Below are 26,161 nucleotides of genomic sequence, written 5' to 3'. Positions count from 1 at the left end.
TAGAATGTACAAGAAGCTCTTCAATAAATTACATTTTCCCCACCATGTCTTTAAAAGGGGAACATTTATTTTACCTCAGTATATTAAATAGAGCTTCTGCGCTAACCTGCTAATCCTGACAGGCGCATGCATATAAACGGTTTTTCATCTCGTTTTACAATTAAGCAACTGAATAAAGGCCAAAGTCTATTTAACTAATTATATTTTATTTACTTTACAGCATTGCTGCTGTAAAGGGAACCATATAAAACTGAAAAGTGACATTAACCGTTTAACAGAAGTTCCCCTTCGGGGGGAACTTCAGCACTATAAGTGGATTTGATTGTAAAATCCACGCATTGGGAGGTTCGGTTCAGAAGCTACTCGTCTGAAAGAGTATTGAACGGGCCAATTAAAAATGAATTGGCAGCGCAAGCCTGCGCAGGTGAGCGGCATAAGCAATCAACTGAGTATATAAGCTCACCTGGCGCCAGCAGACGCTATCCTTTTCGCTTCAGAGACTTTCTGATCGAGTCGATGAGGGTTCCTCCTGCTGTGACCAGCGATTCTGAGCGAACGAGAGCATTCTCCCGGTCCAGAGTGTGTACACGCAGTGGCAGACGGTCGAGCTGGGTTTCTCCCTTGCCTGGCGTTCTTTGGGTCCGGTCCTCCAGAGCGGTGCGTATAAAGTTGCAAACTTCACAGAAAGAGCAACACAGTCGTGCAGCACGTCCTTATCAGGACGGCGCTCCGACTGTGCGTTTCTGGATGCGGTGGTTTCCTGTCCTCGGATGATGGGTGCGGGCACTGCGTTACATGTCTGGGGGTCCAGCATGTTAATGCGCTGCTCGCGGGCAGTTCATGTCGTCATTGCGATGCCATGACTGTTGCGCAAGATCGCGGTTAGCCTTTGCAAAAGGGCGAACCACCCCAGTTGTCCCCTGCTCTGCAGCGGGCACTCGGGCAGATCTGAGGGTTTCAGCGAGAGATAATCCGTCGCCCACGGGCCCGCGGACCTCCCGCTTCTCTAAGCGCTCCATCCAAGCTTCGGGCGGGGGAAGCGATCCGTCTAACAGATGGTAGCCCTTACGCCCGATGACACCGGAGACCAGATGTCCACCGCGGCATCGGAGGGTGGGCTTTCATTGTCCGATGATGATCCAGACCCGCTCACCCCCTTCGGGCTGGTGAGCGCTGTCACTACGGATCCTGAAACGGACATGTTAGCCGTGCTTTCCCGGGCTGCTTCGGCAGTGGGTTGGAGATGGTTTATCCCCCAGCTCCGCGGCCGGACCGACTAGAGGGGCGTTCCCTTCTTCCCGGAGGTGCACAGTAGGCTCACGCGGTCTTGTAAAGCACTTTTTTCTGCTCGTGCTGCGTGTTCCTCCACCCTAACCACTCTTGACGGTGAAACAGCCAGGGGTATGTGGCGATTCCTCAGGTTGAGTGCGCGATGGCGGTAAATCCGCGCGGCGCCTCTTCTTGGCGGGGTCCGCCTCGTCTCCCATCCAAAGCCTGTAAGTTATCTACCTCCCTCGGAGCTAGAGCTTACATAGCTGCGGGCCAGGCTGCTTCCGCCTTGCATGCGATAGCCACCTACCAGCGCTACCAAGCGCAGGCGCTGGCCGAGCTGCACGAGGGTGGGTCCAACCCAGGCTTACGAGCTTCGCACCGCCGCCGACTTAGCTCTTCGGACTACTGAGTCCGCTGCGTGTGCGTTGGGGAGGACGATGTCCACATTAGTGGTCCAGGAGCGCCACCCCTGGCTGATATGCGCAAAGTCGACAAAGTCCGCTTTCTTGACTTCCCCATATCCCCAGCCAGGTTCGGCGACACTGTCTGTGAATTCACCCAGGAATTCAAGGCGGTGAGAGAGCAGTTGGTGGGTGATGTCTTATCGGCGGTCCGTAGCCCGCTCCGCCCGCCGTGCCATTCATACCTGCTCCTCGCCGAAGGCGCCCGCCTACGAGAGCTGCTCCGCCCCCGCACACACCTCTGGTGAAGCGAGCGCGTCGGGCACCTCGGAAGCAGGCAGCCCCCCTGCCCAGAACGCCGCTAAGTCCGGCAACGGACCGCGAAGCGCCCCTGGGACAGGCCATCTGGAGAAGAGGGAACTTGCTCTTTCCCCGCTGGAGGGCGGGGCCCCATTTCCAACGGCACTTTTTACTGCCATGAAAACATTATGAAAGGGCACTTTTCACTTCCCCAGATGTGACAGCCCGAAATCTGCCAGTCTGTGACGCTATGCTTTCTAGCTTGCAGATTCGGTGCGTTTCGCCAGTGGCTCACGAGCGCTGGGAGGACGGTCTCCTTTCTCCCACCCCTCGAGCCTCCCCTCCGGAGCTCGGGTTTGGAGTGAGAGCAAATATCTCACCTCCAGCTTTTCCGTGGGACCCGCGAGCTTCCCGGATCAGCACACCCACTCCGCGCTGCCCCACTGCTGGTACGTCAGCGATTGTAGCGATGAGTCCATTAGCGAGAGCTCTGCCTGCCTGGTTAGCGCGGGCCAGCTCTTCGCGGTGGCTCATACGCACAATCAGACTCGGCTATGCGATTCAGTTCGCGAAACGGCCCCCCAAGTCACGGGTGTGTATTCACCAGGGTCAGCCCTCTGTCCGCCCCTGTCTTGCGAGAGGAGATTGCTGTCCTCCTGGCGAAGGATGCAATCGAGCCGCTCCCTCCAGCCGAGATGGAGAGGGGGTTTTACAGCCCACGCTTCATCGTGCCCAAAAAGAGCGGTGGGTCACGGCCAATCCTAGATCTGCGCGTTTTGAACCGCTGCCTGCACAAGCTGCCGTTCAGAATGCTCACGCAGAAGCGCATCCTCCGGTGCGTTCGTCCTCTGGGTTGGTCTGCAGCATTAGACCTGATGGACGCGTATTTCCATGTCTCCACTCTTCCTCGCCACCGACAGTTCTGCGGTTTGCGTTTGAAGGTCGAGCTTGGCAATACAAAGCCCTCCCCTTCGGGCTCTCTCTGTCTCCGCGGGTCCTCACCAAGCCCGCGGAGGGTGCCTCAGCGCCCCTTCGGCTCGCGGGCATCTGCATACTCAATTTCTTTACGACTGGCTGAATTTGCCCTCTCTTTGATTATGCACAGAGTTGATTATGCACAGAGACAAAGTGCTCTGGCACTTCCACCTGTGGGGGTTTCAGGTCAACCGAGAAAAGAGCAAACTCGCCCCCGTGCAGAGGATCTCTTCTCTCGGGCTGGAGCTGGACTCGGTCACCATGGCAGCGCGCCTCTCCGGAGAGCGCGCTCAGCTGATGCTGTACTGTCTGAGAGAGCTCGACAGTAAAATAGTGGTCCCACTGAAACTATTTCAGAGGCTCCTGGGGCATATGGCATCCGCAGCCGCTTCATGCCGCTCGGATTATTCTATATGAGACCACTTCAGCACTGGCTTCACGATCGAGTCCCCAGACGCGCATGGCACGCGCGCGCACACCGAGTCTCTGTTACTGCGCTGTGTCGCCGCGCCCTCAGCCCTTGGAGCGACCCCTCGTTCCTACAGGCCTGGGTGTCTCTAGAACAGGCGTCCAGTCTTGTTGTCGTTTCAGCAGACGCTTCCAACACGGGCTGGGGGGCTGTGCGTTGCGGGCATGCGGCTGCGGACCTGTGGAAAGGTACCCAGTTGCATTGGCATATCGCCTGGAGCTGTTGGCAGTGTTCCTCGCTCTCCACCGTTTTTTTCCGGTGTTGGAGCGGCAACACGTGCTGGTCAGGACGGACAGTACGGCGGCGGTGGCGTATATCAGCCGTATAGGGGGTATGCGCTCTCGCCGCATGTCTCAGCTCGCCCGCCGTCTGCTCCTCTGGAGTCATCCGCGGCTGAAATCGCTGCATGCCATTCATATTCAGGCAAGCTCAACCGTGCAGCCGATGCGCTCTCACGGCAGCCTTGCGTCCTGGAGAATGGAGACTCCACCCCGAGTCTGTTCAGCTGATATGGGCGCGATTCGGGGAAGCCCAGATCGATCTGTTGCTTCCCCCGAGATCGCTCATTGCCAGTTGTTCTTTCCCTGACCGAGTGCTCTCGGCACGGATGCACTGGCTTACAGCTGGCCTCGGGGCACGCGCAATACGCGTTTCCCCCAGTGAGCCTGCTCGCGCAGTTACTGTGCAAGGTCAGGGAGGACGAGGAACAGTTTGCTGGTTGCGCCCCTCTGGCTCAACCGGACCTGGATGTCAGAGCTCTCCCTCGCGATAGCCCTCCCCTGGCAGTCCCTTCGAGAGAGCACCTACTCTCTCAGGGACAGGGCACCACCTGGCACCCTCGCCGATCTTTGAAGAGATTTTTAGACGCGAGGAAGACTTAGGTAACCTCCGATTGCGGTGGCTAATACCGTCACTCGGGCTAGAGCCCCCTCCCCGAGCGCGCCTATGCCCTGACGTGAAGTCTATTCACTGAATGGTGTGTCTCTCGCTGAGAAGACCCCCGTAATTTGCCAGATCAGCGTTGTGCTTTCTTACGCCGAGAGAAGTTGGAGAGCAGGCTGTCGCCCTCCACACTCAAGGTTACGTGGCTGTCATCTCCGCTCTTATAACGCGGTGGCTGGCAGCACCGTGGGAACGCATAACCTCATCATCCGGTTCCTCAGGGGCGTTAAGCGAATTAATCCACCCCGCCCCCTCTCATGCCCTCTTAGGATCTCGCCCTCGCTACACAAGCCGCGTCAGATCCCTTCGATCCTCGACTCAGTATTTTTCTGTCCCTGAAGACAGCTCTGCTGGTCGCGTTGATATCGATTAGAGGGTCGGGGACCCGGAGGCATTTTTCGGTCAGTGACTCGTGCCTGTAATTGGGCTGGCTTCTCTCACGTCCTGAGACCCCGCCCGCGATATGTGCCCAAGGTTCCTACCACTCCGTTTTAATACGAGGTAGTGAGCCTGCAAGCGCTGCCCTCGGAGGAGGCAGACCCAGCCCTTCTTATTGTCCAGTTCGCGTTTTGCGTATTATCCGGACCGCACTCAGAGTTTAGATCATCTGAGCAGCTCTTCGTCTGTTATAGCGGTCGGCAGCAGGGAAGTGCCGTACCGAAATAAGTTCCCACTAGATTGTGGATGCCTTCTTTCACTATCAGAGCCGAGATGAGCCGCGTCCCCGAGAGCACGTGCGCACTCCACTCGGAGCTTCGCATCCTCTCGAGCACGCGCACGCGGCGCCCCTCTAACAGACATCTGTAGAGCTGCGGGCTGGGTGACACCCAACACATTTGCAAGGTTTACAATCTGCGAGTGGAGCCGGTTTCCTCAAGGGTATTAGGTAACCCTTGGTGATTGAGGAAACAATTCGGTAGGGTGTTGAAACACGCTTGCTGCGCCATTTTCCCTAACACGGAGATACGTGCGCCTTTTTATCTGTCAGTAAAGTTCCCCGTCAGGTGAGCCCTGCAGATTCCTCCGTGGCCCCCAGCACTGACTCAGCGGAGGAGTCACTTGCTGGCCCACTACGTTGTAGGTCTGCCCGCTGGTCAGCCCGCGTTTTGGGTAAAGGTGCCTGCTATGCGTGGTCCCCACTAGGCGATCCCATATGCTTATTCAGCCACGGTTAAGTCCCCCCCCCCTGGGCGGACCCGTGTCTTCCCTCCCCGCTAACCACTCTTTTGCTATGCGTACTCCCCTTTTTTAGGGCTAGTCCATATGTAAATTCTGCCATCTATCCCCCCTTGGGTAACGGATGGCCTCCGCAGCGTCCTCCCTATCGGGATTGCACGCTTCCCAACGTACTGTCGTATTTTCCTAGAATTATCTAGATGCTCACGACTTCCCAAAAAATATATATAAATCCGTAAAACTTCTGTTGAAGTAGGATAAATTAGGGCCAGGGACACGTTGGAGGACCGCGCCCCCCATGATGTGGGTGCGTCACGCTTGCTTGACTATCTCCTCATCGGGGGTGTTGGTAAGGTGCAGTCATTATGGCGCTTTCAATGGGCTCCCAATGCGTGGATTTTACAATCAAATCCACTTATAGTGCTGAAGTTCCCCCCGAAGGGGAACGTTCGAGGTTACTAAAGTAACCCTTCGTTCCCCGAGGAGGGGAACGGAAGCACTATACTCCGTCGCCATAATGACTGTCCCTTAGCTGTTGAAAGTCTCTTCAGCTTAAAAAGGATAGCGTCTGCTGGCGCCAGGTGAGCTTATATACTCAGTTGATTGCTTATGCCGCTCACCTGCGCAGGCTTGCGCTGCCAATTCATTTTTAATTGGCCCGTTCAATACTCTTTCAGACGAGTAGCTTCTGAACCGAACCTCCCAATGCGTGGATTTTACAATCAAATCCACTTATAGTGCTTCCGTTCCCCTCCTCGGGGAACGAAGGGTTACTTTAGTAACCTCGAACGTTTATCAGTATGGAAGAAACACTAGCTCAGCATATACCCTATTGTTTTGCCTGGTGGGTGCCTATAAAAAAAATAAAAATAAAATGAAAATGTTATTATATATATAAATTATATATAAATTATATAATATAATGATTTTATATATATATATATATATATATATATATATATATATATATATATATATATATATATATATATATATATATATATATTTATACACACACACACAAAATAATATATAATACAAAATAATATTTATTTTGTATTGTCTGTATATTATTTTTTCGTTTTGTATGTCAGCTGTTCATTAGCTTTAATTTGCAAGGGCCACATCTTCTATTATTAAAAATAATATTAATAACACTGATGTCTAGGGTGTTTTGATAGTCAGTAATTGAAGAGTAAATTTCTTATTTGCATCTCTTAATTGTCCCATAAAAGCACTGTATGCTGTGACAAAACAGAAACCTATACACACCACATGTATAACATCCCAAGTAATTTTGTAGCATAATGGTGCCACTATTAAAGGGATAGTTTACTGAAAATAAAAAAAAATAAAAATTGTTTACTCACCCTCCACTGGTTCCAGACATGTAAATTTATTTATTAAGTTGAACACAAAATAAGATATTGAAGAATAATATATATATATATATATATATATATATATATATATATATATATATATATATATATATATATATATATATATATATATATATATATATATATATATATATATATATATATATATATATATATATATATATATATATATATATATATATATATATATATATATATATATATATATATATATATATATATATATATATATATATATTGTTTCTACTGTGGATGTCAGAGGCTGCTGGATTCCAACATTCTTCAGATTATCTTTAGTGTTCACCATAGGAAAAAATAAATAAATGCAAATAAATAAATAAATAAATTATATATATATATATATATATATATATATATATATATATATATATATATATATATATATAATATATATATATAAGGTATATAAGGTAACCTTATATATATATAAGGTTTGATATTTTCATTTTTGAGTGAACTGTCCATTTCATAAGCGGAAGAATTACAGATTTTCTTTCTTTATTAAGCATTAATGCATTTATTCATTGAATTATTGCATTCACAAAGTCTTTCTCCTAGTAAATTTATTCAAGCATCATCACTGGGATTTATTCACATAGAGATTCATCATGGAGTTCAATTTGTTCATGGCTTGCAACTTCACATTAAAGGATTTCCAGAAATGAAGATCACTTTTGCGCACCACTGTCTTGCAGCAGAGGTTCATAAATCTAAAAATTCAATTCTGTGAAACATTAAATGAACACACTAATGTCAAAAGCTGGATCCAACATGGCATGGGCTTCTTTTACAAGAAAATGTCCTTCCGATAAGATCAGAGATTATGCAGCTGGCATATGAAGTGAGGGATTCTGACAGGAAGAATTTAGTTCTAAGTCCTAATTTTACCTCATCCTCCCTCTCTCTCTCTCTCTCTCTGTCTGTATGTGTGTGACATACATACACAATAATAAACAATTCTATAACCCTCAATGCTAATCTGTTCATCCATAAATCATACTTTGACAGATGGGAAGAAAATAATGTCATTTTTTCATAGTAAAGCTGATATTTTTAGTCCCATCATTCTGTATCCTGGATTTTCTTTGACCCCTCATCAAGCCCCGCAGGGAGTGAAGCTCCTCTCAGGTTCACAGAGTGAAATGCTAAAGAAAGCGTAGCACATTTACAGTGATCTTAAATAGTCTTGGGGAGTAATAAACTAAAAATAGTCACACTACTTAGCTATATTTTTTCAGCACAAGCTGTCTGTATCTAATAAGAATATTTTGTTGTATTCAGACCTACTTAAAAATAACAAAACATATCTAAAGCAAACTATTCAATCTTATTCATTCATTTATTTATTTGTACTACTTCAATAAAAAAATACAGTAAAACAAGTTTTAGTTCTTTAGGATTTATGTATTTTTAGGTAATAAAGGTAATAAATGTAAATTAGTTTATATATATATATATATATATATATATATATATATATATATATATATATATATATATATATATATATATATATATATATATATATATATATATGAGCAATATCACACTCGTAGCAGTGTGATATGGCTGTATATCAGCACTGGTGGTAAGCGTGTGGCACGAGGCCGCAGAACGAGGGCCTTAGCTTCCCACCAGTACTGATATACAGCCATATCACACTGCTACGAGTGTGATATTGCGTTTATACAACAGTTCAACGGCTCAATCAAACAAAAATCAAACACGGAGAGTCTAAAAACCCGTTTTTATTAGGAACTACTTTCTTCCGCAATTCATTCATATCTGCAACTGACGTCAAAACAGCAGAAGCCGTTACTAATTGGCCAACGGGACTTTAGAGCTAGTTTTTGAATGACTCTCTCAAGCATAATGTTTAAAGTGATGACAAAACAGCTGATTTTTGACAGCTGCTCACACTAAGTTTAAAGGGATGAACATGACATGAAATGCCATCCATCTACAGAGATAGCTTCTTACAATGTTACAGTCTACAGTATTTTTCTGTTGCAATTGGGATATTACAATAATTAACCCCTAAAAAAGCAACGGAATCACTACCAGACTGCTGTAGTGTTTGCGATGAGGAAAAACGCTGCAGGGGCGAAGCAGTGGCGCAGTAGGTAGTGTTGTCGCCTCACAGCAAGAAGGTCACTGGTTCGAGCCTTGGCTCAGTTGGCGTTTCTGTGTGGAGTTTGCATGTTCTCCCTGGTTCCCCCCACAGTCCAAAGACATGCCGTACAGGTGAATTGGGTAGGCTAAATTGTCTGAATGTGTGTGTGTGTGTGTGTGTGTGTGTGTGTGTGTGTGTGTGTGTGTGTGTGTGTGTGTGTGTGTGTGTGTGTGGATGTTCCCCAGAGATGGGTTGCGGCTGGAAGGGCATCCGCTGAGTAAAAACTGGATAAGTTGGCGGTTTAGGGGCCATCACAAAGCCCTAATCTCAATCCTATACAAAATTTGTGGGCAGAGTTGAAAGAGCAAGACAGCCAACAAATCTGACTCAGTTACACCTTTTATATCACAAAGAATGGACTAAAATTCCTGCAAACTATAATGAGAAGCTTGTGTAAGGATACCCAAATCATTTGACCAAAGTTACACAGTTTAAAAGCAAAGCTATGAAAAAATACCATGGAAATGTATTTAAACTTTTGACTGTCAAGAAATTGATAAAAAAAATATTATAAAATTATCTCATTATTCTGGCATTTAGCAAATGTAAACCATTTAGATAATCCTAACGTACCTAAAATAGTAAAAGTTTAGTATGATTTACCATTAGACATAAAAAAAAAAAAAAAAAAAATGGTTATGTTCCTTTTTTAGAGCATGTAAACTTCTGGTTTCAACTGTGTATGTTATTATGTGAATATATATATATATATATATATATATATATATATATATATATATATATATATATATATATATATATATATATATATATATATATATATACGTATATATATATATATATATATATATATATATATATATATATATATATATATATATATATATATATATATATATATATATTGGACCTCAGTGTCAGATGATACTCCAGAAATTATTCTAAAATGCTTACATATTTTTTTTTTTTTTTTTAAGTATATGTATGATGGGCACCTTGTGGTTGAACTTGTTATTGCTGTCCAACAACAACTTTTTGCAAGTAAACATAGGTTGCCAGATTGATGAAACATACAGAAGCGAGCATGCCTGATGATAGAGCCTTACACTATATGCTGCTCAACTAATGTTTATGTTTGTAACAATGGTATTATTTGCTAAAAATAAGTATTATTATTATTATAAAAACTCCTGTGTATTTAAAAAATTCTGAATCTGCCTCATTTTAGAAGCTGCTACTGTCCTCTGGAGATCAGATTGTCAGCTACGCCTGCACATTTTTAAGGGAGCTTTTAAGACTGCAACAAAACACCAGTTTAACTGCCAAGGCAACCTGGGCTGTTGAAATACAATTGTGTAAACTGACAGTGGGCGGAGTTACACCAAAACAAACACAGATAATTACACGGAATGCTCAGAGGCTCAATAAACAGATTTAGCATTGTTTTTCAGATGCTGTAAACAATGTATTGACTTGCAAAAGCATGTTTTTTTTTTTTTTTTTAATATCTAGAAACATTTTGAAGAGTCGGAAATATCTCTTATGTGCTGTTGAAAATGTTTTCATCATCCAATCTGGGGTAACTTTAACCACAACAACAAAATAATAATAATAATAATAATAATAATAATAATAATACAAATAATAATAGTAATTCATTCATTCATTCATTGATTTTCAGCTTAATCCCTTCATAATAAACAATGGAAGCTTGGTGGATGAGGGTTAGAAACATAGTTACTGTGTTGATGCAAATTGCTTTTTATTAATGCAAATCTATATTATTATGTTTTTGAGCTCTGTGCTTATGTTGCTGATCTCTGCAACGCTATTTTACAGATTTACTGTTTCAGAATAGATAACTGCTTCATGAAAACATAACCATTAGTGCTCCTGCTGGTTCCCAGGTTGTTTCAGTTCAGCTGCGCTAATAAGTTGCTTGAGTAGCAAAGTCCAGCTATCCGTTTGAGACTTGTTAGTGTACTTTTATAGATTTTTTCCCCTTTCCTCAAATCTTCTTTAATGATTATGGTGTGGACTGTCATAACCACAGTCCTGTTATCAAGCAACCTCTGTTCCTACAAAGCCTTTTTGACAAGCAGAGAAATGGTGACAGTTAAGTTTACCCAACATGACGTGTCTTGTGGCACAATGATCAAATTAATTAACAGAATTATGCTAATTAGGCTAAATGGCTGCGGTGGAGTTGCAAATGGTTTGTTTTGACAGATATTTGCTTGTTTGTGCATTTTGTGTCAATTAAGCACATTAATGAACATAAAGAATACACACAACAGTTCTATGATCACCATGATGCTCTTTTTGTCTTCATTGCTCTCTTCTTCTCTGTGTTTGTGGGTAATTAAATCAGATGCATGGCAATTTAGATGTCACTCAGCAATTTAAAGCAATCTATTGAATTCTTGTTAAAAGTAATGATTCACACAATAATTAAAACCTGTCATCCTTCAATGTTATATTCTGACAGGATTGGCATCTATGTATTTAGAACTAAATGTATCAGAAATTAGGTTTCGGACTTGGAATACAGTGGGGGTTTTGAATTACACCAAGCTCAACATGCAGTTGAGAATATTTCAGCTTCACATCGGGCTACTAGGCCCATGAGTCCGCCTTAGCATGTCAGTCTGCTGACACTGACCCAGCTTTGAGCTCCTTTGGCTCCACTGTCGGTCATTCCACAGGTTTCTCTGACATTTTTTTTTTCTACAGCTGAAAAGCAAGGGTAAGTCTGAGATTTTAATGTATTAATAGAGATTCTAAATGAATACTTACTAGTACCGCTGTGGAGGATTTTAACCTGACCATTATTTACTCTTTACGTTTTCTATGGTGATGCGTCAAGTTTATCACGTGACATACTGCCACCTCTATATGATTCTCAAATATCTATGGAAACTTGTATATTAAAGTTAATGAAGCAAAAATAAATTTGAAAACACTAATACATTCTGATTTATGACAAGCGCTGTTTCTACCTCTTGCTGATTGCTAGTCATTATGAGAAAGTAGATTTGAGTTAAGCAAACAAGAGTTGCACTGGAAATTTTAATCACACCAGTGTGATTGTACATGTCAGATTTATAGATTTATTTCAAATTTTTTCTTCTAATACAGACAGACAGACAAACAGATAGACAAACAGATAGATAGATAGATAGATAGATAGATAGATAGATAGATAGATAGATAGATAGATAGATAGATAGATAGATAGATAGATAGATAGATAGATAGATAGATAGATAGAAAGATAGATAGATAGATAGATAGATAGATAGATAGATAGATAGATAGATAGATAGATAGATAGAGTTATTTTGGTGCAAAACTACTGCACTGTGTTTGTGTTATTTTTATCTTAACTATTGGTAATATTTCAGTCACATTGTGTTCATATTTTAAAACTGTTGATATTGAGTAAACCAACACTTTTGAAAATGTTGAATTAACACTTTGTGTGTGGTTTTCATATACAGTTGAAGTCAGAATTATTAGTCCCCCTGAAATTTTAGCGCCCCTGTTTATTTTTTCCACAATTTCTGTTTAATGGAGGGAAGATTTTTTTCAGCACATTTCTAAACATAATAGTTTTGAACTCCTATTTCTAATAACTTATTTATTTTATCTTTGCCATGATGACAGTTAATAATATTTTACTTGATGTTTTTTAAGACACTTCTATACAGCTTAAAGTGACATTTAAAGGCTTAACTAGGTTAATAGGGTGAACTAGGTAGGTCAGGGTAATTAGGCAAGTTATTCTATAACGATGGTTTGTTCTGTACACTATTAAAAAATAATAATAATAAAAATAAGCTTGAAGGGGCTAATAATTTTGTCCCAAAAATATTTTTTAAAAAAATTCAAAACTGCTTTCATTCTAGCCGAAATAAAACAAATAAGACTTTTTCTAGAAGAAAAAAAATATTTTCAGACATACTGTGAAAATTTCCTTGCTCTGTCAAACATAATTTGGGAAATATTTAAAAAAGAAAACAAAATCAAAAGGGGGCTAATAATTCTGACCTCAACTGTATATATTTATATACACACACATTCAAAGTGTTAAAAAAACTCACTATAACAATTCCCTATTTTATACTTGGTGCTTTGACATTTCTCTGCAGCTCCACCTGGCTCTATTTAACACCCAGCTGAACATGACATCAAATGAAAATGTATGTAATCTACTCGCACAAAAATGTTTAAAGTCAATGCAAACTGGCCTGCACAAATGACGCTCCAATAGTGTCTTTGTGCACGTTCATTATATTCAACTTGAGTGTGAAATTTGTTAAAAGCATCCCACAAGTAATCTAGATGGAGGCTTAACCTGGTAATTCACATTTGGTGTGAACTCATTATACTAAAAGTCCACCCTGCTTTATGTCTTATATTGACTATTAACTACATCTCTAACCACATGATTGTTTTTAGAGCCGCTGTCAATAGATGTGGGTTTCCTACATTAGCATTAAACAAAGCAGGATTTAGTTTGGCATTTTCAAATGTCCCATCTGTCATTCATTAGCAGCTCAAAATTATTAATTTTTCTGTAGTTCTGCTTCTCTTAAATGTGACAATGTTTTGGAGAAAGGTAATGACTTGTGTCTGATGATATCTGTCGTTGTTATTTACTTTGATGGGGTAATGTAGGTCACTTAACCTGATAAAAGGAGTCCTGTAAAAATAATGCAGAGAAGTAACATTTTACATTTAAGCAAATGCATGCATTGAATTGTTACTTTAATATGTTATAAAGAAAGAAACTTACAATTATTTGCCAATATGGGTTGCGGCTAGAAGGGCATCCGCTGCGTAAAAAACTTGCCTGGTTAGTTGGTGGTTCATTATGCTGTGGCGACTCCTGATTAATAAAGGGACTAAGCCGACAAGAAAATGAATATTGAACTAATTTACCAATATGTCAAGGAGTAGTAACATTTATTCAGTGTTTATTTTAGCGTCATAACCACTTCTTTTAGGGCAGACATAAGGTAAGTTTAACCCTCTTGATCTACAGACTGAGGATAAACCTACTGGGAAGGTAAACTAAATATAATAGTATACAATGGTTCCTGATTTTCTTTTCATTGCTGTTAGATTTCAGTTTTCTTGCTTCTGATTGTCTTTTTGTTTCCGTGGTTACTAATCATCATCACCTGGTTCTTGTCATGTATGTAAATACCATAATAAGTGCAATTACCATATTTATAGTAAAACACATTCATGTTGTTGTACAACTCAATTTCAAGAGTTATGAGTTACATCATGCAACGTGAACAACTTACAAATGAGTTGGTAAAGTGGCACAGTGTTCAAGCATTGGCATAGGTGCCATAGAAATACAAGATGACATGAATGCATGCTATTTGTCATGTTTCTTTTATTTTTTCTGTTCACTGTTTGCTATCGTCCAAATGTAAAGTGGATATGCTTTGGTTTTCTCCAAAAATACTAGTCATTAACTGAATTGATTTTCATAAACATTTATTTTAATGAATCTTCAATAACCAAATGGCTTAAAAATAATAATTGTTAAAAAATTAAAGGCATAACATTTTTTTCCATGAAGATAACCGCAAAAATGCTATAAATATAACATATTTTGCTGATTTATGTACCTACATGATCCCAAATGTTTTGAGGAATTTTAAAATCCATAAAACAAAATAATAATAATAATAAAATAACTCGTGACACATGAGTGGTGGCATAATAAAAGCTCTGCTGCTTTTGTGCCACATCACACTTGACATCAGCAATTGCTTAAGAATTCTCATTTTTATTTTGGTTCATATTATTCATTCATTTTCCTTCGGCTTAGTCCTTCATTTACCAGGGGTCACCACACCACAATGAACCACAAACTATTTTAGCATGTGTTTTGTGCAGCGGATGCCTTTCCAGCCATGACCCAGTACTGGGAACCATGCATATACTCTCGCACTCATACACTACGGCTTTTTTATTAATTCAATTCACCTGCACTGCATGCTTTTGAACTGTGGGGGGAAACTGGAACAAACCCACATGAACACAGGAACAACATGGAATCTCCACAACGAAAATCTAATTGTCCTAGCTGGGACTCGAACCAACAACCTTCTTCCTGTGTGGCGGCAGTGCTAACCACTGAGCCAACATGCCACTTCATACTAGCATTATATTAAATGATTTTACAGTCACTGCATCATCAAACTGAACTATGACTTTGTTTGTTGTAAATACACTCCCTCTAGTGGAGAAAATTTAATATTGTGCCTATAATGTGAACCTTTATTTTTTCCTCTTCAACAAAAGCTCACTAGCTATATCATTACAGGATTATACAATTCTCAAAAATATTGTCCAAAAAAACTGGCACTGAGAACATAACAGTATAAAAGCTTCATTAAAAACCTATTCTGAACATGAAAAAAAAAAAAAACTCTTCTTTTTGAGTACAGCTTTGTGGTGCTTCTCATAACTAAAATAGCCTCTGTCCATTTAGTACTGCTCTATTAGGTCTCTGCTTGAACATCCAGGAATAAGCTTGCTTTTTCTAGGCTTCTACATTTTCGATATTTACACTCTCTCTTGCTTTCAGGTGTCGCCATTTGAAAACACCACAATTTTCCCATGCTGCCAGCCAGCTATGAGGTAAATTTGACAGCCTCCTCTTCAGGTAGTGGAGCCTGGTGACAGCTGTGATTGCCCACAGCTAGATCTCACAAAAATAATTAAACCACAGGTGCTGCTTTAAAGATGAATTCACACGTCAAATAAGCAAACAACGGGTTTTTGGGTGGTTTTGAGACATTTCTTTTAAGATGGACTTATTATGGTTTTAAATAACCCCTTAGACCAGGGGTCACCAATCTCGGTCCTCGAGGTCTTGGGTGCCCTGCAGGGTTTAGATCCAACTTGCTTCAACATACCTGCCTGGGTGTTTCAAGCATACCTAGTAAGAGCTTGATTGGCTTGTTCGGGTGTGTTTGATTAGGGTTGGAGCTAAAACCTGCAGGACACCGGCCATCCAGGAACAAATTTGGTGACCCCTGCTTTAGACATAACAGCTAACTAAAGAAATAAAACAAAACATGTAACCGTCTTTACATTTTGTTGTCCTGTAAAACTTTTTCTATCAAATGGATGTTAATAAACATTAGTCAGTGTTTTAATATGTTGCAGTTGCTCTATTTAAACTAAATTGTGATAAAAATATGGACTAAAATATGGAGTTAGTTGGAAAGTTTGTTTGATCTATGATTTTGTAAATTTGTTTTATGTATAGAATTGTTGAGAATGTGTGTGTGTATATTTTAAGTGCAGAATATTGACAACCTGGGACTTATATATACATCTTTATTTATACACCTCTCTCTCTCTCTCTCTCTCTCTCTCTCTCTCTCTCTATATATATATATATATATATATATATATATATATATATATATATATATATATATATATATATATATATATATATATATATATATATATATACACACTCATCTGCCACTTTATTAGGTACACCTGTCCAACTGCTCATTAACACAAATTTCTAATCAGCCAAACACATGGTAGCTCACATTTAGGCATGTAGACATGGTCGATATGATTTGCTGCAGTTCAAACTGAGCATCAGAATAGGGTATAAGGTGATTTAAGCTTCACGCACAACCATCTCTATAGAGTTTACAGAGAATGGTCAAAAAAAAAAGAGAATATTGAGCGAGTGACAGTTCAGTGGGCGCAAATGCCTTGATGCTAGAGGTCAGAGGAGAATGGCCAGACTTGTTTGAGCTGATAGAAAGGCAACAATAACACATATAACCACTCGTTACAACTGAGGTATGCAGAAGAGCATCTCTGAACACACAACACGGCAAACCTTGAGGCGGATGAGCTACAGCAGCAGAAAATCACACCAGGTGCCACTCTTGTCCACTAATAACCAGAAAGAGGCTACAATTCACACAGGCTCATCAAAATTGGACAGTTGAAGGTTAGAAAAACGTTGCCTGCAACTTTTTGCAGCAATATTTGGATGGTAGGGTAAGAATTTGGCAACAACAACATGAAAGCATGGATCCATACTGCCTTGAATCCATGTTTCAGGCTGCTGCTGTGGTGTAATGGTGTGGGGGATATTTTTTAGCACATTTTGGGCCTAATAGTACCAATTAAGCATTGTGTCAATGCCACAGCCTACATGAGTATTGTTGCTGACCATATTCATCCCTTTATGACCAGTGTACCCATCCTCAGATGGCTACTTCCAGCAGGATAATGCTCCATGTCATAAAGCACGAATCATCTCAGACTGTTTTCTTGAATATGACAATGAGTTGGCTGTACTCATATGGCCTCCACAGTCACCAGATCCAATCCAATAAAGCACCTTTGGGGTGTGGTGGAACGGGAGATTTGCATCATGGATGTGCAGGTGACGAATCTGTAGCATCTGCTTAATGCCATCATGTCAATATGGACCAAATAGTTTTAATATTTCCAGTATCTTGTTGAAACTATGCCACAAAGGAATAAGGCAGTTCTGACCAACTCCAACTAAGGTGTACCAACTCTAACTCTAACGTCTTTAGAGTTTGGAAGTCAACTATTGTTATCAAAGTTGAGCTGATGTCGACTTCACTGTTGACGCCGTCAATATGCCACAAGCAACAATTTGCAATTTATTTGCAGAAAATATATACACATACTGTTTGACAGCTCATAACACGTTGAAAAAAACAAAAAAAACAATCCAACACTACCAATGACTACATTTAGGACAACACAAATGCATTGTCAACACTTCATTACATTAATAATGCAACATTAGCACCCGTCTAATTTTACTGCAAAATAAATGCAGTCAATACATCGATCACCGCACATCCTACTAAGAGTGTAACAATAACAGATATTTTAGAGCAGAAGTAATGCATACGTTGTCAGCACACAGATTCACATGAAGCTATTTCATAACATAACAAATCTTAAGCCTTATTACACCGCCAGAGACTTGCTCATGCGCATGTTTTACCGATATGATGGTGCATGCTAGAAAGTTGCTCAAAATCCTGCTAAGGTCGGGCATTTTTCACAGTTACTGCTCATCTTGGTGATCATATCTATCTATCTATATAAAATAAAAATTACTTGATTTATTTCATTTATATACATTTATATATATATATATATATATATATATATATATATATATATATATATATATATATATATATATATATATATATATATATATATATATATATTATACAGTACCCCAAATTCGTTACTTCAGTAAAATAACATTACCAATGTGTATATGATTATTTATATGTAATTAGAACTTGGCACTCACTTGCATCTTATGCAATCAGACATGCACTCTGCAGCACATTCAAGGCCTGATGGAGGCATAATGAATGCAAAATGTGAACTGTGCCTTTGTACAGTAGTTACTTGTGTAAGCATACAGCACACAGACTACAGTCCTTCAGCTCAGCTTATCGAATATATAAACACCAGCTGTAAATCATCATCAGCCTTTTCCTTTAATGACTTCAGCTAGATCTATTTATAGCACAGATCAGAACATGCATTTATTTACCAGATTGATGTTTGCGCGTCAATCTTTTGTTATTTGTCAGCTCTGTCCCTGACACATCTCATATTCTAGAATATGTTAAATGCTGTCAGACTCACTTGAGAAGAAGAGATATATTGAAATTGATGCTCCAAACCGGCCTGACAAGTGAAATGAGATGGGAGAGAGTGTGGTTTTCGATCATGTCCTCACTCCAACATAAATTGTCAGGCTTGCTGAAATTGGAGATGGATTAGATTCCGGGGTTTATGATGGCAACCTTGGTTGTTCTAGTGCTATACATTAAAGTAATATCCTTCAGATTGTTGAGCATGATAGATAATTCCCATAGATTTATGCATGCATGTTTGTGACTAAAGAAAGTAGATTTTGAAAGCTAACGAGCTTATAGGCATAACAACAACACAATGGGAAGTAAACAGATGCTAGAGATTCATTTATTAAGCACCATGTCTTTCTGCAGCTATAAAAGTTCTTTAATGAGTGCAGACATGAATAAATGTACTCAATGAGTAAATTGTATACAAAAAGTTTGCCCGGGTGGCATGTTTTGTGTGTGCATATAACAACACAAATGATTTCAAGTTATCACTTGAAAAAGTAATGTGTGTGTGTGTGTGTGTGTGTATTTATGGACATTTTTGTCATGGAAATATTAAAGATTCCTACTATGGCTATGCTTGACTGTCTCTCCCTTCCAAATCAGTAGCAATTATTTTGTGAAAAACTCAAGTCCAATTCTCATCTTTTGTGTGTGTGTTGACTCTACTAATTTAAATAAATATTTGTATGACACATCAATGTTTCAAGATTATTTGTATTTTTAGTTATAATAACAAAATATAATGTGTCTGTCACTACTTTTTGGCCAACTCTGTCTCTTATTAAAAGCCAACATAGGCTTATTCTGAAAACGTCCCCCATATACATTTCTGGAGCTCGCGAATTATGTACCCAAAGGCACATATGGCTGCATTTTGTCTTTAAAATGAATGCTTTTTGCGCTAGCAGCTGACCGCTTACCTCTGTATGGACTGCTTTCCTGCTTTTACCAGGTAGTCCAGTGGCGTGCAGCGTGTGTCGGCATACTTGAGACGCAGTGAAGAGTTGACCATGACGACGGAGTTCGTGTATGGCAAAGAAAGAAAAACAAAAGCAAAAAAAAATAAATAAATAAACAAGTTAATAACAAGGTGAAATGTGGTCAAATCTAAAAACGTGGTAAAAATCAGGGGGCTTTCTTTTTCTGGATTGCTTTTCAAAACACTGTCGGTTGGGTTTAGGGAAGTGGTTGGGCGCTGGTCGATTAATGCTTTTGAAAATACTATTGGTTGGGTTTCGGGAACAGGGTGGATGGGGTTTTCGATCGGTTAGTCAGTCAGTAGCAGCCTCTGGTGGATCAATGTGAGAATAGCAGGCGCAAATGGCATTCGCAAAAAAAAAAAAAAAAACATGTACACAGCGCCCTTAGGTGGATTCACAAAAAACAAAAACTGCAAAAAAGCTCCTGGGACATATTTGGTGCTCCCTATGTATGTATATAGGTGGATGACAGGTGGAGTCCCACAAGGTTCAATTCTGGGACCTCTCCTGTTCATCCATTATATGCTCACACTGGGCCAAATAATGAGAAAAAAAAAATCTTCTACCACAGCTATGCTGATGACACTCAGATCTACTTAGCCTTATTGCCTATTGACAAAAGCCTCATTGACACCCTCTGCCAATGCATTGATTGAATTAACAATTGGATGTACCTAAACTTTCTTCAGTTAAACAAAGAAAAAACTCAAAAGTCATTGCATTAGATAAGGTTTTCAAGATAAATGCATACCTTGGCCCTAAGGGTCAAACAATAACAAAATAAGGTCAAGAATCTTGGTGTGATTCTGAAGTCACTTAAGAGTTTCAGTAGTTATGTTAAAGCAGTAACTAAATCTGCGTAATATTATCTCAAAAACGTTGGAACAACTAAATGCTTTGTTTACAGTGAAGACTTAGAGAAACTTGTTCATCCTTTTATCAGCAGCAGGGTGAATAACTCTAAGGCCTCCTCACTTGCCTTCACACACAAAAAAAAAAAAAAAAAAATACAGTCAGAAAGTTGCAGCTCATCAATATTTCTGCTGCCAGGATTCTGACTAAAACCATTAAATCAGAACACATCACACCTGTCCTCACGTCTTTGCACTGGCTCCCAGTTACATTCAGAATATATTGTAAAGTATTATTACTTGTCTATAAATTACTAAATGGCCTAGGACCTCAATACATTAAAGACATGTTCACTGAATACAAACCTATCAGATCCCTCAGATCTGTAGGATCATATAAACTAGAAATTCCTAATTTTCAGTCAAAGCAGTTTGAATCTGCATTTAGCTGGTTAGGTTAGCATCTTAAGCTAAAGCACAAGGTATTGTCAAATCTGTTTGAGATTTAAACTAGTTAAACAACATATAGCAACATAAATGACAAAAATAACGGTTACATAAGAGATACATATAAACAGAAAATCTGTACAAACAAAATATTTGACAAGATCAAAAGTAATAATCCAGGACAAACAGTTTTTGACTGAGCTCCATGTATGCGAGCTGTTAAACGTAACATAAAAATAATGTCACATTTAAGGATTTGAAATTAATAAAATCTAATAATATTAAATAGCATTGATAAGTTTCAGTTAAGACTCAGTCATTCATTCATATCAAATTTTACATTTGTTGTACATAATTCAAGCGGGGGAGAAAATAAAAGTAATTTATTTCCCAGAATTGCTGGTGACCGGATTATTTTTTGACCATTCTCAAATAACCCTATAAGGTTGTGCATGAAAATCCTAGTAGTTCTGCTTCTGAATTACTCAGACCAGATTGTCTGGCAATTAAAATCACCTTACTCAAATTTCTTTTCCATTCATATGGGTAGCTTGAACTTAGGCAGATTGTTCTGGTAACATCTACATGCCTGGATGTTTCTATATGATTGGCTCATTAGATTTTTGCATTATAAACTAAATATAATTGTTTTGCGTGTGTTTACAGACAGAGTTTTATTTTTTCCTTCTTAAATCATAAGTTTATATCCTGCATCTCGCTTAGCTGAAAAAAGTGCAGCACTCACTTTTAAGGTAGGCCATCCATGCCACCAGCTGTCATATAAAGCTATTCACACAATGAATCATAAAATCATAACATTGAGACTTCCCACTGAAGGTCACTCTGTGTAATACACAGCCTGGTCAGTGCTGCCCCATAGCCTTCAATAACAGCCTCTGTGCAAACCTGCATTAAAGTTTGACAGCTACTCAAAACAATCCCCTTGAAAAGTGCTGCTCAAACTGTTAAGGCGGGAATAACATGGGACCTTGTTAAAAAGTTAGCTTTTTTCATAATTCTGGAATCCCTGTGATACTCACTGGAATAATAGTTACATTTATAGTATCTTTCTGGATTAAACAATCTCATCAAGGTTGGGTCAAGTTTCTGAACTGTCAAATGTTCAGACTGCTAAACAATTAAAAGGTTGGACTTGTTGAAGTTTATTTATAAACTAATTTTGAAAGGATCACATGCTTATTATTGCTTGCAGCCGGTCCCACATTATTATATTTATGATTCACCAATCAGATGATTCCTGAGACACTATAATTACCCCAAGTTCCATATAACAGCTATTTTCATTTTGAAGAATCCCCTCTTCCACCCCTGCTCCTTTCCTAGATAGGTGGCATGGTGGCTCAGTGGTCAGCACTTTTGCCTCACAGTAAGAACGTCACTTGTTGTAGTCCTGACCAAGCCACCCAACGTTTCTGTGCAAAGTTTGCTCGTTCTCCCCATGCTCACGTGGGTTCCCCGGTTTCCTTCCACTGTCCAAAAACATGCAACTTAAGGTAATTAACTAATCCAAATCGCCACATGCCCCTAGTAAGCATTTATCTCTTAAAGGGCCATGAAACCCCTTTGTTTCAGCAGGGTGGTTTCACACCTCGAGTTTGGAAAAAGTCAGGAAAGTGGGTAAGTCTTGCTCTGTTTGGGTGGGAGTGTTGGGGGAAGGAAAAGGGGAAGGATTTAAAAAAAAAAAAATGGAAGTTTCCATTAGGGCACGCGCTGATTTTCACAGAGGCAAAACAAACACACACACAGGGGAGAAACACAGTGACCGTGTTTAATGACGGTGGAATGTTTGATACCGCACATCTTATAAAAGGAAAAAAAAAAAAAACTCTGCATTTCTCCATAACTCAGATGCACTCGGTAGGTCAGAAAGCCGTGTGTGTGTGTAGACAATACTGTCACAAAAGACTGCGAAAATTAAACATGATGGTTGGTAATAGTTTGCTTGCAGTGATCACGTTTACACCCAGAGAGCAGCATTTACAGCAGATCTTTCAGTTCATAATATTGTAGTGATATCAACATAAACTAAGAAACCATTTTGATTAAGGTGTGTCTTAGTCAAATGAGTACTGCTCACAATAAGAACTATAACTTTGCCATCTGAAAGAAAGGGCACTGATCGCACACACTTACCAAATCTGTAGAGACAGGACTGTCAACACCAACTAGAGCTGCGTCTTTTTTAAAAAGGACACGAGCAGCAAATCCAAATTTCACCATTTACAGATGAGAAAAGCTCGAGTAAAAAATGTTCCGTGCAAACTTATATCTGTTGTGTGTCACGTGCACAGATCCACTTGTGAGTCCAGCTGCGCTCTCATAGAGGGAAAATGAAAACAAAACCTTCACTGCAGCACATTATAAAAGCAACAATGACGACTAGTGTCTCCAAACAACTCTTATTCTATTCCCACTTCTTTTGGCAACACAACGCTAGCATGCATATTAATGAAGTTGCAGCGCATACACAATAGAGCGCACTGATTGGTTTGAACCAAGTCTTGCTCATGAATTAATGCAGCACACTTAGAGACGTTATAAGGCACTCCCAGGTACAGACGACCAGTCTACACTTAATTTTGGTTATTACATTTAAGTGCATTGACATAACATTTCAAAACTTTTTGTTCGTTCGTTCGTTCGTTCGTTCGTTCGTTTATTTATTTATTTATTTATTTGGCAGCTGAGTTAATAAACATATTTTAGGTAAAACATTGTGCTTGTCAATGTCACTCTTTACCCAGCCATGTACAGTGGTACAGAATGTACTACTGGTGCTCAACCCTGTTCCTGGAGATCTACCTTTCTGCAGATTTCAGTTGCAACCCATTTCAAACAGACCTGTCTGTAATTATCAAGTGCTGTTCAGGTCCTATTTAATTGGTTCAGATGTCATTGATCAGGGATGAAGCTGAACTTTGCAGGAAGGCAGATCTCCAGGAAGAGGGTTGAGCAGCCCTGCTGTGCAATGACTGAAAACAAAAGTAAAAGTTCATATTACTGGTTATTACATTTTTAGATGCAATAACATATATATATATATATATATATATATATATATATATATATATATATATATATATATATATATATATATATATATATATATGTATATATATATATATATATATATATATATATATATATATATATATATATATATATTTTTTTTTTTTTTTTTTTTTTTTTTTCAAATATAGATACTAGACTGCTGTAAATTCCAAATCATAGTAACCAAAGCATCTTAGCTTAAACAATGTTGTCACCAAAAAAAGTGTGTAACTTTTTTTTTTTTTTTAATTTTATATCAGTAGAATTTAAGTTATTGGGTTTCACATTAAAAGCAGTACAAAATTACTTTATGTTAATTGTTAAAATATTAAATAATGAATACAGAGTCATTTAGGTTTTGATTTTTGGTCAAGTGCATCCAGAGTTTTTAGGTTTTGGCTCAACATATTAATTTGGTGCATTCCAAATGCTTTGTGTGGACACAATAGTGATGGGAAGTTCGGATCATTTTACTGACTCGGATCTTTGAGTCTCGTTCATCGAGATGAGCAAATCTTTTTTTGAGTCATTTCGTTCATTTGGTTCAATTTGCCAAAATATTATTAAAATGTTACGAATTGCTTCCAAACACATCTACAACTAGGTTGATCACACAACAAATAAGTCATAAATGGAATACTATAAGAAGGAGAAAATAATAATTCATTGTTTACCTGCTCTTTTGTCTATAAAGGTATTGTTGTCTCTTTGCTCAGCTCACCTCACCTCTTCATGTCTTCAAATGTCAGTGGTTCGTTCACGTTGCACTGACAGTCACATATAATCTTAACCAAAGTACACAGTCTGAGCCGATAGGAACCATGATAATTAGTTCACCTTTCGAGTCTTCTGGTTCCTGAGTCGTTCCTTCATCACGTGACAGGATGACTCAAACCTGATAGAGGACTCGAGAGTTGAACGGATCAATTCTTTTTCTGGCTCTAAACGGATATTATTGGCCTGTGAGGAACGAATGACTCAAACCCGATAGAGGACTCGAGAGATGAATGGATCAATTCTTTTTCCGGCTCTAAACGCATATGATTGGCTTCAAATGAACGATACCACCTGCACAAATGTGCGCATGCGCGGAAGAATGAATCACTCCCTGAGAGGACTCATAGTTCAAAATGAACGAATCGTTCAAGAACAACCCATCACAGGGACACATGTTAATTGAATATTTATTGGCAAAGTGAGCCTGTTAGTATTTTTATATCATTTAAAAAAGTATACAGAAATCAAATATAAGAAAATTATTCTGTATATATATAAAAATATTTTGAAATATTCCAATGCATTCCTGGATACTTCATTTACTTTGTTGTAATTTATAGGTTGGGGTTAAGTAAATGTACATGAATCTGTACTTACAATATATTCTTAACAAACACATTTTAACAATCAAATTTACAAAGTGCTCTGTGAATTGTGAGAAGAGTTAGGGTTAGCGTCAGAAAATAATCAGAATTTACTTCTTAGAAGGTATCATGATTGGTGCCTATTACATACACATTTATTTCAGAAAAGTTCCAATGGACTTGATATGCACAAAATGGTTCTAGCCATTTCTGGATGTCAATAATAAACCATTAACTTTTCTGCAGGAGCAGGCTAAATATCTAGTTTTGGGAGATATTCACATTAAACTTCATGTGTTCATATTTGCTTAATAATAAAAATCTCCTGTCATGCACCACTTCACAGACAGTGGAAGTACAAAACATTTCTGACAGTCTATTATGTTAATCTACAACAGCTTGTACTGTGCGTCATATGTCAGTACTCCCTTGCTAAGTCATTGCAAATGCACAGAACTTTCCAGTTCTTTTTGGGTCTGATCAAATGTTTTCATGACTAAATACCAGTGATGATCATACAAGATTTAAACCACCCCACATTCTAAACAGATGAATAGAAAAATACATCGATTATAATTCATTCATTCATTCATTTTCTTGTCGGCTTAGTCCCTTTATTAATCCGGTGTCGC

At 39.4% G+C, this 26,161-nt stretch overlaps 1 protein-coding gene across 4 annotated transcripts in view; it reads right to left on the bottom strand.

The window, feature by feature from the left end:
- LOC147833617 (uncharacterized) overlaps nt 1–26,161 on the bottom strand; it is a 185,537-nt gene that overhangs the window by 70,566 nt on the left and 88,810 nt on the right. For 2 of the 4 annotated variants that reach the window (XM_087283757.1, XM_087283758.1), the window contains exon 4: nt 19,739–19,803. The exons of the other annotated variants lie outside the window; for them this stretch is intronic. In XM_087283757.1, coding sequence (XP_087139883.1) covers nt 19,739–19,803 — 65 coding nt within the window. The remainder of the gene's footprint in view (nt 1–19,738; nt 19,804–26,161) is intronic. 4 annotated transcript variants of the gene reach the window in all.

Source organism: Danio rerio, chromosome 15 (assembly GCF_052040795.2).
Source record: "Danio rerio strain M-AB ecotype USA chromosome 15, GRCz13ab, whole genome shotgun sequence".
Classification (NCBI taxonomy): Eukaryota; Metazoa; Chordata; class Actinopteri; order Cypriniformes; family Danionidae; genus Danio; species Danio rerio.
The sequence above is the reverse complement of the archived record's forward strand: the minus strand, read 5'-3'. Positions and strand labels throughout refer to the sequence as shown.